The sequence below is a fragment of the Papilio polytes genome, unplaced genomic scaffold (genome assembly GCF_000836215.1).
Source record: "Papilio polytes unplaced genomic scaffold, Ppol_1.0 DF823935.1, whole genome shotgun sequence".
Lineage (NCBI taxonomy): Eukaryota > Metazoa > Arthropoda > Insecta > Lepidoptera > Papilionidae > Papilio > Papilio polytes.
Window position 1 is genome coordinate 1,706,960 of NW_013525269.1, and position 12,477 is coordinate 1,719,436.

General features: G+C 33.4%; 2 protein-coding genes across 2 annotated transcripts in view; one reads left to right on the forward strand and one right to left on the reverse strand.

Annotated features, from left to right (window-relative positions):
- The first annotated feature begins 1,216 nt into the window (after positions 1-1,216).
- LOC106101891 lies at positions 1,217-3,138 on the forward strand. Its single transcript, XM_013281246.1, has 6 exons — positions 1,217-1,431; positions 1,509-1,783; positions 1,886-2,277; positions 2,357-2,476; positions 2,556-2,654; positions 2,948-3,138. Exons 1-6 carry the CDS (start codon positions 1,415-1,417, stop codon positions 3,080-3,082), a joined length of 1,038 nt encoding a protein of 345 aa, XP_013136700.1. The 5' UTR covers positions 1,217-1,414; the 3' UTR covers positions 3,083-3,138.
- Positions 3,139-6,163: 3,025 nt separating this feature from the next.
- The window catches only part of LOC106101797, a 56,574-nt gene continuing 50,260 nt past the window's right edge, over positions 6,164-12,477 (reverse strand). Inside the window, exons 37-47 of the mRNA XM_013281132.1 lie at positions 12,364-12,476; positions 11,424-11,518; positions 10,842-10,972; positions 10,250-10,371; positions 9,441-9,582; positions 8,745-8,875; positions 8,274-8,407; positions 7,764-7,865; positions 7,226-7,325; positions 6,863-7,006; positions 6,164-6,496 (exon numbers count right to left, since the gene is read on the reverse strand). Of these exons, the coding sequence (XP_013136586.1) occupies positions 6,355-6,496; positions 6,863-7,006; positions 7,226-7,325; positions 7,764-7,865; positions 8,274-8,407; positions 8,745-8,875; positions 9,441-9,582; positions 10,250-10,371; positions 10,842-10,972; positions 11,424-11,518; positions 12,364-12,476 (1,356 nt within the window). The 3' untranslated portion in view covers positions 6,164-6,354. The remainder of the gene's footprint in view (positions 6,497-6,862; positions 7,007-7,225; positions 7,326-7,763; positions 7,866-8,273; positions 8,408-8,744; positions 8,876-9,440; positions 9,583-10,249; positions 10,372-10,841; positions 10,973-11,423; positions 11,519-12,363; position 12,477) is intronic.

A 12,477-nucleotide genomic window follows, 5' to 3' on the forward strand; every position in this document is an offset into this window, starting at 1 on the left:
GTAATGTTTAATACATTTTCCCTGTATTTCTCAGTGATGTGGAAAGAGAGAAACCTACTTTAGAAATTTAACCGCATTAAAACCACGAACATACAAACCACGAACATTACACAAATAGTTACAAATAACTAAGCTTAACAATATACCATGAGTTCAATTTTTATATAATTCTTATTTTATGCTGCTGGTTCCTTTTTCGGGTAAGCACATAATCAGAGCTACAGCTTTTTCTATGCTATAGTTACTATACTAGAGTAGTATAAGTTATAAAAAAAAAACGCAAGTAGTATAGTCAAGAGCAAAATTTGCTGTTTACGTGACTTCATTGAAATTAAAAAGAAATTATTCGCAACGCAACTTTCTCGCTTTCATGTTAACCCTGATATCCGACAAACCCTTGATAATTCAGATATGTAAAATATGCTTTCAACCAGAATACTATTTATTGAAGATTACGTTTTACTCTGTACCTTTGTAACTTTGTAACATGTAGTGTAAAGTTTGAGATTAAATAAACGTAGTCAACATTTTGAATTTAGAAGGTAGTAATTATATGTTTAGTAAACTGCCTTTCGACTTTTCACGACCTTCGATGTATGAGTATGTAACGGTAAATCTTAAATAAGGTAATTTAATTTGCCCTTATAAACCAATAATTGACCTGTAAACGCGACATAACTACTTATTAGAAAGTCTTACGCAGCTTTCTGTTTTCTCTATAATTGTGATAGGATTAATATATTCAAATCTATGAGTAAAAAATAATATTGGAGATATTAAACAAAAAGATACAAAACATCAAAATATGCGTTAACCGACTTGGTCGCTTAAATACTGAATATCTTTGCTGTGACATTACTATTTTAAAGGCAACAGCGGATTTTAATTTGAGATATTCGAGGATATTGAGATATTTGAGGAATAATAAATCTATTATAAATACTTCGACAATATTTGGACACGAGAGCCATCTAGTGCCCTAGTTATATTCCTTAATAATCTTGCAGGCACCTGCTCAATGTGCCTTTTGAGCAAAAAAAAAAGATTTCTTCAAAAGTAATCCATAGTATTAGAAATTTTGGGAAGCCTTATTTTATTTCATTAAAAGAAAAACATTTTGATTTTTTACTGAAATATTTCTTTTTTCTTACGTTGCTGAAAGTTTTTTCCATAAGTTGAAAACCACTGTTGGTGTCACTGTCAACGTCAAGCTGCCAGGTGTCAATGGAACGCAATCATGTCAATGTCACATCTTCAAAACAAAATGTAAAAAGCAAAATTAACTAGAATGTGTAAATGCGAAAATAATAAAATAACATACTTATAAAAGACTCTTGCAACTTTTGTTTACCGACCGCAATACGTGTGTGACTTTTAAATCCTAATTGTTAAATATATAACCTAAAATTTCAATATGGTTACGAATGAAAGGTAAAGACCATGTGCCTTTATTTATCAGAAAAAAACATTTTTCAGTTTATTATAATCAGTTATCGTAAATATTTCAGAATGGGAGCTACAGACAAGAAAGTTAAAAAGATCACAAAGAAACGAAAAAGAAAAAGTAATGACAATGTGGTTAGTGCAGAAGATCTTGTTAAAAATATCGAAGGAAACAAAATAGACATGGCTCACACAAAGTTGACTACTCTGAAAGAAATCACGAAATCTCCTGATGTCAAGAAAAGCAAGACCACAGAAGATACGGAACAGTATCCTATTCTGAATGATACTGTTCTTATACAAAAACTGCACAGTGTGTCTTTGACAAATAATCAAAAAGGTATGATTTACCTACAACTAACTTACTTAATACTTATTAATAAATAATATGAAAAAAACTTCACTTTCTAAGATATTATTTTAATTGAAATTTTCTTTTCAGGAAGACTTCGTCAAATGATCAGAGACAGTCTAAAAGGCACTTCAGAAGTTTTATTACCCGAAGTAATTCATAACAGAATACAAGCCATACTAAAGAGTTCAGATGTTTATACAGATTCGGATCTGAGAAAAATGAGAATTTTGTACAATATGTTGAAGACTGCAATAAAAACAAAAACAATGGTTAAGACAAAAACAGATAAAGTTAAAAATAAAAAAGGTGAAATTAAAAAGAAGAAAGAGAAATTGTCAACTGATGAAGCACAGAAAATAGATTCTCTTCCAACTGAAGGGATTAAAAACATTGCGAAGGAATCTGTGCAGAAAGTCAAGGGACCAAAAAGATATGTTGTGTTTGTTGGCAACTTGCCTTTGGATATTGATAAAGAAAAGGTAAATATTATCATTTTAAAGTAAGATAAAATCTCTTTCCCATATTGAGAAACTAAAAGTTTAAACTCACTTCTTACAGATAATGCAACATTTTGCTGAATTCAATGATTCTATAATAGATGTCCGTTTGCCAAAGCAAAAAGAAGGAAAGAAGAGTGCAATAGCTTATGTAGAACTCAAAAATGAAGTGGTATATGAGGTAAATTTAAATTCATGTTTACATGTTTACAGGATAGAAAATTACATCATCATTAATGTGTTTATTGAATTTTTTACAGTTAGCACTGTCAAAACATCATTCTATGCTCGGCAACAAAAGAATAAATGTTCTATATACAACTCAGAAGAATGGAAAGATTACAAAAGCAGAAGCCAAGGTAACTTTTTAATGAAAATAACTTTATCATATTTTGAAAGAAAGAAATCAGTTTATTCAAAAAAATTAAAAGGTATTCATTCGGCATGTGCTCAGTGTACACCGAAGCGCCAGTTTTCAATGATTCCTAAAAACAGAACAAGCAGTTTTACAAAATAGTAGAAGAAGAAGAGTGTTTATAAGTATACTTACAAAAACATTAGTTTTCAAAACATACTTTCTTTGCTTTTTTTTGTTGTCTGAATTGTAAAAATAAGTATGTACTGTTTGTCATAGTTATTTTTGTATTTTCAGAGTAAATCAGCAAAACTGATAGCACTGCAAAAGTCTGGTAAACTGGTTGGCAGTGTGCCAATGAATAAAAAGCGAAGTCAACGAAGACTGAAGATGAAACAGGCTCAAGCAAAATTAGCGGCAGAAACAATCTAATTTTTATAAAACTATATACTATGTTCTGTTCTAAAATAAATATTATTACAACTGTAGCAGTATTGTTTTATTTATTTAAAAACTGACAAGGCATCTGTATTTGCTCTGGTTTTGCAGATGTCTCTGGGTGTATTTGACCATCCCGGTATTACCGCTACCCGTTTGCCTCCTCTGATAAAAAATCAGAGAATACTGTATTGCTTGTTCATTTTTCCTAACCAATAACATTATCATTTGCATTAGCTATTTGGTCTAGAAATCGATAGCTGATCGTTTTAACATGAGATTGATGTCATGAAAATAGCGATGTGTGTCTACTCTAGCAGAGAAACTTGACTGATTACGAAAGTGGAAAAAACATTCTTCTCACAACTTTACTAAATACTAAAAACTTTTGTTTTTTACCTAACTGGTTTGGTTAGTATTCGTTTGTAGATCTATTTTTTTGTGAATTCGACAAAATTACACTGCCAAGATATTTTTGTGGTCGAGTCTAGTCTATTTCTTTTTTTAAAAAACAAGTAAACAATAGTACAATAAAAGACGAGAAGGAAGTGCTTCAAAAATTATTTATTTATTCATTATATATAATTTATATATCCATTTTATAATTAGAATCAACCGATGCACACAACATAAAACTTTGTATTCACGCACATGCTCGCGGACGAATCTCGCTGCCCGCGGACAAATATGTTTCACAAAAATTGTAATATCATCCTTATGTACTGGCAGTAGGTTTCATTTTTGTAAAACATATTTCATCAAAGGCATTTTAAGTATACAAAGATTAAAAAAAAAACCTAGTTACACAATAATAATTTATTTAAAATTCGACGCAATTTTAATAACACAGTGAGTAAATAACTAAAAATTAAAAGCATGGATTAAGTATTCGTAAAATTATTAATACTTTTGCTAAAATAGTTAAAAAAACAACGCAACATTGTGCACAAGGAATGGACATTTAGTAGCTATTTGAACAATTACGAGTTTCCACTGTAGTAAAACTTGTATAACATGATGCCATTCTTTCATTCTCCATGAGAAAAACAGAGACAACAATGTCATACATAATGTAACGACAGTTTAAACTCAAGGTTACAAATACTTTTTTCGTTCACAAAAAGAACTTACGACATTCGCTGCCACATAAGTACCAATAATTTGGATTTTCCAATCACAATGAAAATATACTTTCGACTTAATATCAATAATTAAAATAAATAAGGCTTAGCATAAATAAGTCATGACTCTTGAATTGAACATTTACATTATAGTCAAGTATTATAAATATAGGTATAGGACAAATAGATATAATTAGAGAAATAAAGGCTGTATCAGTATTGAGTATTATTTAAAGATTTTTTTAAATATAAACAGAAGTAAACAGGTTTTTAATTTTACAAGAAAACTTTGAATTTAACATAAATTATTAAGTAGTATCGGTTTTAAGAGATCTGTAAAGTAATTTATTAAGTTTTTTTTTTAAATAAATAATTCATTTGAAGAGATTTTTTTTTTCATATACATATACAAAGTTAATTTGAAAAATTAACCATTGAATACAAAATAATTTGTTAGTATATACTTTTAAGGACAAAGAACTACTTTTACTAAGCGTAACAATTTTTATTAAGACTCTGAAAAATTAAAATAAAAATGAAAAATTAAAAGGCCCGGTTGCATGAAAACTGTTAATTATATAAAAAAACATATTTTTTTTTATATAAACTGAACTATAGCCTCAAAGCTATTGAAAAAAAATGGATACAAAGAGCAAAATGCCTGTCACTTTCAAGTTAGGCCCTAAGCTACACTTATTCAATTACTAAATACTTCCCGCCTAATGCAATACTTTGAAATGGCCTATTTATGAACCAATCTGTGGTTGCAATTTTAAGGTTACAATCCCAATTAGATTGTCAAAAGGGTTTTCCCATTTTCCATCAAGAAAAACCATTAAAACCGTCCAAAAAGATTGTTTCATAAAATAAGCTAACAACTATATTCAATTAGTTTTTTACACACCCAAATAAATTTACAAATTCACTCGACTACCCACCAACTGGCCACAGAAAGATTTTTTTCTATCCAATCAAAGACGCAGGGGAATAAGAGATATTTTTAAATACTGGTTCGTTGCTACACGCAAATTAAAAAAATATTCGAAAAACGACATCAATACTCTATACTTGTCTATGCTTAGAATAGATCTCAATCTAATACTTTATAATTGCTACAATTACTTATATTAAAAAGGAAAACTAATATATACAGCTACGTAAATACAAATACGCCAGATAACTGTGCGTTGTCCGTACGTCCGAATTTTATATTGGAATCACTTCTACCATTTTAATACATCGAGATTCGTTAGTGCTGCCATTATAATGACATTTGAAACATGCACTATTGCCAGTAATTAAAATCTTTTTAGAAAGATTTTTTGAGGAATATGGTTTACACTCATCAAATAACATGAATCAATTGTCTACAACAAATATAAAACTACATTTTGTTGTCATGTCTGAATTGGAATGTCATAATTCTTATCAAGGATGTCTCAAAGTCTGGAAAGTTTATTTAAAACTACTATCTATAGTTATAAAACTTTAGGAAAATATCCAAATAAGGCAAAAGGGATCTTGAAGTAAAAGTAATAGTAAACATTTTTGTGCGTAAATTCTACTAAATAATGTAAAATAATATTATTACAATATTCTATTTCAGGTTCACACATAACTGTACTAAATTAAGTAACATTTGTCATGAAGTCTTCGTTATCCTTAATTATTAATCACTCGATTTTAATAGCTTTCTATTTAGTACATAAATTAGTATCGTTAAGAAAATCGGCACAACACTACATCCTCGGCATATATACCCGTCCTTATGACAGCTGTCAATGTCATTTTGAATAATTAACAATAGCACGCCATCTAACGGTAGTTAGTGGTCGCTAATAGAGCTGTTACGATTATATTAATCTATACTAATATTATAAAGAGGAAAGATTTGTATTTTTGTATCTATTGAAATAACTCAAAAACTAATGGGCCGATTTTAAAAATTCTTACATCGTTAGAAAGGTCATTTATTTGTGATTAGGGTGTTTTTTTATTATATATTAATTTCACGCCGAAGAATCGCGAGCGTCTACATCAGAGAGTCCCACGATTATAATTCAAATTCAGGTTTATAACTTAGAGTCATTGTTGTCCAGATGTCGCTTGTGTCATGTGTGGTGTGTCAGTGTGTGCACGGGGGTGTCATATATGAGGCCAGCGGGTGTCAAAGAAGTGTCTCATAGCGTGTCCGGCGCGCCCAACCGGGCTGTCGTCCTCGTTGAACACTTCGCAATTGCTGAATATCAGTCGCACGTCAGACGCGAACTCCTCTTTGCATTTATACCTGGAAATTATTTAAGTGAATTATTTTGCGATAGTAATCCTAAAAAATGGTAAACTAAACATGTCTCAAACTAAATGTCTAAAACGACTCAAACTATCGAAGAGAAATCTTAGAATTTGAGGCGACTAACACTTGCATATGAATTTAAAATTTAAGTAAGACCACTTTTTCGCTAAGAACTAAGATATAGCTGACGCGACGGCTTAGTGAAAAGTATGTCAGGTAAGACCTTCCTTTTTATGGTCGAAGTCTATTGAATTGGCAAAAAAGTCTTTTATTGTTTAAATTGGTAAAATTTGTAGCGTTATAAAGGTTGAAATGTATTTTCTATTGATTATGAGTATATTTTGTTCGGAGGGTACTCACGTGCCGTCGTGCAATTTTCTCTTGATGGTGGAGAGGTCCATTGGGCACTTGATGACTTTGCGGTACTGCGGCAGGTGCTTGGTGTTGACAGGCATCAAGAATGGCCACGCGTGCTCGTGACACTCCATCTCTGACAGCAGGGTCCTAAACGGTTTATTTATTACAGCGCCATCTATTGATTGTTCTCTTAACCGAAAACTGTCAGAAATGAATACACATGCCAGAAACTCGCAAACTTGTTTGTAAGCTAGCAGGAAAATTTCAAATTGTGATAGCTTCGGGCATGCGTTTGAAGGATTGATGTTCCATTTTACTGGCACATACGTTAGTATACACTAACAAAAAATATAAATAAGATCTTACTTGCAAAACTGCAATTCTTTGAGCTGTTTTTTGGCACTTGTTTTCTCTTTCTTCGCTCTCGACAGAAGTGGCACATTCTCGGAGTTGATGTCGTCGACTGCTAGTTAAAAAAAAATATTGAGAGACTTGTTACGTCATAAACCAAAACACTTAACTGGCTAACGGCCGTATACTGAAACGAATCTCAAACTCTATTCGTAAACGCTTACGATTTGTAAGACGTTAAAAGTTTAAATATACCTTATGATAAAACTTTGTTATATAAAAGTCGTTCCAGCATTCGGCCATTAGTGTTCGTTAAGAGCGCTCGCACACCTTTGACAAAACTATCGCACAACTGCTTATCATCGCTTTAAATCATATTATCTTCTTATATAGAGGTGTGTACACTATTCGATTTTTAGATGTACAAACAGTTGAATTGGCTGTGAAACAATCAACAATCACACGTCGTGCGATAATTTAGTCAAATGTGCAACCGCTCTTAGTGACATTTATCAGTTATCAGTAAGATATACAATAAATGTCTATAACTAACCGTCCATATGATCAGTGTCGTCGTGTTGTAAGGCTCCATTACTGCCGACGGAGAGCGCGCGTCGCTTCTCCGGCGGCGGACCTTCCTCTGATAACTCCGCTACTGTTTAACATGCGTAAATAAGTTAATAATCTATACTAATACAATAAAACGTACATTCACTTCTTATGTAGGACTAGTAATAACAGCAATTTTTCCAAGAAGTGAGACTATTAGGAGTACCGTATTTAGATATTCCTTCTCTATAAATACGGAGTACCGTCGTGACGTTAGACCGTGCAACAGCAACAAAATTGTGTATATATTGGAATACCTCAAAATACAGGGCCAATTAAAAAAAATCACCAATAAATAGCTACTTTATCACTGAGTCACACATGTATTTTTATTTCCGTGCCGGCGAAGACGCGAGCACCAACTAGTGAGTTTTTTGACTTTGCAACAATTTAATCGACTTGCTTATATTGAGGTGGTGTGAATGAAATGAATGATATAAATGTGACGTCATACCGGGATGATGGTTCAGTCCGTTCTCCGGCTCAGTGAGCGTATCGTCGCGCTCGTCGTGCTTCTCCGGCGTGTGCAGCGCGCTCGGCACGCACTCCTCCGCTGTCGTTGACGTAGACGCCTGAGACGCCGCAGGACTACCAACATACAAAACATTATTAAATTGTATTTGTCTATACAATATAGAATTATACATTTATGTTATTGTACCTACATATATTGTAAAAATCAAAATACAATATAATTAATAATCCGATTATTTCTCGCTATTTCATAATTTATATTGGATTAAAAAAAATATAAAAGGTTTAATAGTTTGAAATATATTAGCAGAAAATGTAGGTACTTTTTAAAGACCAAAAAGTTATACCAAAAGTAAACAATAAAATAGTTTTTACAATGTCATGCGGATGAAGCTGCACGGGAACAACTGGTAATGTACAAGCAGATTTTATGTTGTATAATAAACATTACCTGGGCACCATGCTCTGGTCTAGGTCAATGCTGTTATCTTTATGTTTGTTGTCTCTCTTCTTGGTGTTGCGCGGTTTCTTGGGCGGCGCGCGGGATATGCAGTGCGAGCAGTACCATTTGCCTCGAGGGTTCTGTAAAATACATTCATTTTACATTTTAATTCTGCTATTCCGTAGCGTAAGGCCGATTCATAAAGAAAATACTGTCGCTGGTTACATTTTTCTATATCGCTAGTCGAGGATTTTTCTTTCCTATGCATTTTGATTAAAAGTCTTTTGACAAGGATATTATATCCAGCGGGCATAAGTCAAACTAAATTATGACAGGTCACTAGCGCCCTCTGTCGTTAAAAATGTCGCAGTTCAAGTCGTGTTTTTTCTTTGGTCTTTTTCTATGCATGTGTAGGTTTTACACCAGAAAAAACAACGCGAGACGCTGCTGCCTCAACGCCTTATACAAAGTTACTTTCAATTAGCGATATCACTAATAGAATCGACAAAATGTGTCAAAATGTATAGTATTGAATATTAACAAGCACGTGACTTATTGTATGTTATTGCCAATTCCATATATTTTGACTTTTCGATCAGCGATAGTGATAATGTTTCTTTATCTAAGAGATCTGATCGGCCTTGACAATGAGTTTTAAACTTTCCCGTGTGTTCAAACCTTTAAATATTGAAAATTATCATGTACCTTGTGTAAAGGCGGGTAATGGCAGTCCATATGGTAGGCGCGTACGCAGAGCGCGCACGGTATAGTGCGGCCGCTGGACGCTCCGCCGCATACAATGCACACGCGCTCGCCGCGAGCTTTGTTGACACATTCCCAGCAATACCTGCACAATAACACTATTATACAACACATCACGGATTATTCCCAACCGTCACTCCACCTGTCCCCACGTGGGGACAAATGAGAATAAAAAGTTTCATCCGTCCCATCTTTTGCGATGAAGGGTCGGTTGAAACTTATTTCATTCATTAATGGTTCCATATGTCACCTTATGGGTGATACTGGGACTAAAACGTGGGACGGATAAAACTTTTTATACTCATCTGTTCCCATGACGTGGGGACAGAGCTGGGTGACGGTTGTGAATAATCCCACATCATCATATCCTACTCCTGTATCGTCGGCGAACCGGATTTTCGTCCTCCAAATAACTCTATAATCCGTCAATTTACAACATTTACTATTTCCACAAACACATTTAAGAAATATATAGACTAGACATAGTAAATATTGATTCACCAATAACTTCTTTGGAAAACACTAAGTTAGTTGTTAAGTTACGCCACCCCATGTCCTTGTATTAACATGTTATAAAATATATAAAAAAAATATATTTAATCTCTTAATTATGCCATCTGTAGCATTAAAACACGCTATACTACTTTATACTTAGGACTTCATTTAATCTTGTAACACAAAATGTTCGGTCTAAAAAAAATACGCTCATTACCGCAATGTTGAGTAACTTTTATTATAATTTCTGTACTGACCAATCGCCTTCGGGGATTTTCTCCATACGTGGTTTGAAGCAGTATGTGTGGTAGCCTTTATCACAGCCATCGCATAGCAGGAGCTGGTCCTCGTTGTCGCCGCACAGACAAAACTGACAATTCTGCAAAAATATACATAAAAAAGTCACTATTAATAAAATAAGAAGTATGTTAAAACTAGCTTTCTGTCCGTGTCTCCGTTCGCGCAGTATAATAAAAAGTAAGCAAGCCACCCTTACAAATTAACGCGGTATAAAGTTACAACAGGAATAAACTGAGTATAAGCAAAATTTGTACTAATATTTGCTTACACTCAGTTTATTCTTAAGTTTAACTTTATCTACGTCTAAATGTATGGCTGTTAGTGTTCTTCCAGTATATTTATATTAAATTTCAACAAGATCTATTCAGCAGATTAGGTTACAAACTCTAGCAAACATCCATCCATATTAACTATCGTATTTATAACATTAGTAAGATGTTTAAATAAGATTAGTAACATCAGTTACTTATGGTTTAATATTAAAAAATGAAGTTATATGAAAGAAATTCAAAATAATTGAAGAATTGGTCCTTCGAGGCGGATATTTACCGCTTTCAAGATACTCTTGTCCCATGCGATGGCTGCTTCTAGCGCTTGCAGCAGCATGGCGAGCTGCGCCGACGTGTTGCAGCGCCCCACCGCCTCGCGCCACGTGCTCAGGCCACGTGCTATCCCCTTGTCTGTACACATTACAAGTTATTAAGTTTCTCAGCTACTTTTAACCATTCGTTAGCGTTTTTGATAACGTTATGAATTAATCGGAAACGAACTTGAGTTTATTCCGTTAAAATTTCCTTCAACCTCCCAATATTGAATTATTAGGTAATTATAAAATAAATGGAATTTCAGAAACATAGCAGAAATGCAATTATCACAGCCGAAAAATAAAAAGAATCTTAATAGCTTCGTTTCGTAAGCGCCGTTTACAATCTGATAGACTTAAATATGAAATTCGGAGTTAAAATAGGATACAAGGTTAATAAGGCCAATTAACCTTCTATCCTTTATCTAATAAAATGGTTATCTTTAAACTATTTACATTAATTTAACTTTTGCGTTCAGCTAGTTAGATATAAAATAGATTCATTTGAGTAATTATTGTTAATAAAAGTATTTGATTAATGATGTTACCTTTCGGTTCACTGGTTTCAGTGTTCTGAGGCGAGGTGACGGAGGAGTTGCCGCGCTCGCCGTGCAGTATCGCGCCCAATGTCACTTCTGTACTGCTGCATACAAATTATTTCATTTATTTATGTTAATATTACTCTATAAATATATCGCGATGGATTTATTAAATACACATTCAAAAGAATGTTCGATCTTTTTATAAAATATAAGATTTTTTACTTTTGAATATAACATTTTACTAGAAAGAAATATGATGTATTGTATTCTTAACTAAATAACAGATATATTTATTATTCTATATTCAAACGTGCGTGAAAACCTCTAACAAATCACATGTCTCATCCACCATGTTGGAGAAAACACTTTTTTTCATGCTTCATATTTTAAAAACCCACACACTTTTACTAATCTACAAAACACGCTACAATAAACCACCACCATGTTTATTAAATATCAAATTAAAGTCTCAAAAATTTTGTCTAAGGAACCTACTCCATGTATTTACTTTATATCTATGGGCATATGTACCTAAACATTACCAACAAAAAATGTGTTTCTATTTTTTTATAAAGACTGATCAGTAAAAAGGTTCCAGTGTGTTCATTGGAGATGCCGGAACCTTCGACTATGTCACTTGGGAATAGTTTTAGTGGGTCAAATCCTACATAACCCTGCCTGCCTTTCCCCAGAGGGCAAGGTATCTTTGGAGGATTCCCCCCTCCCCCACCAAAAAAGGATCACTTCAGTGCATTTCATTACTCTTTCATACAACCGCATACAGCCATAACACTTGTATTAAAACATATCTGATTGTGATTGACATGTTTCCATACAAGTGTTACAGCAGTGGTAATCGCTAAATAATCAAAACCTTACCTTACAACTAACACACTACCACCAAAGCGTCCACGCCAAACCAACGTAAGTGATATGTTGACGTTACCTAGCTGCATACCTCTGTACCAAAGGAGGCTTCAGGTATCTCCTCTCGATGTGCGCCTCGAGGAACGCCAGCTCGTAGCGTGCGCGGGACACGATCTCCGCGCCGCTCGCGTCC

Excerpts from the sequence above, each read along its gene's own strand:
- LOC106101891 (XM_013281246.1), top strand. Across the intron at positions 2,477-2,555 it reads AAAATGAAGTGGTATATGAG|TTAGCACTGTCAAAACATCA; the intron begins GTAAATTTAAAT and ends AATTTTTTACAG. Across the intron at positions 2,655-2,947 it reads TTACAAAAGCAGAAGCCAAG|AGTAAATCAGCAAAACTGAT; the intron begins GTAACTTTTTAA and ends TTGTATTTTCAG.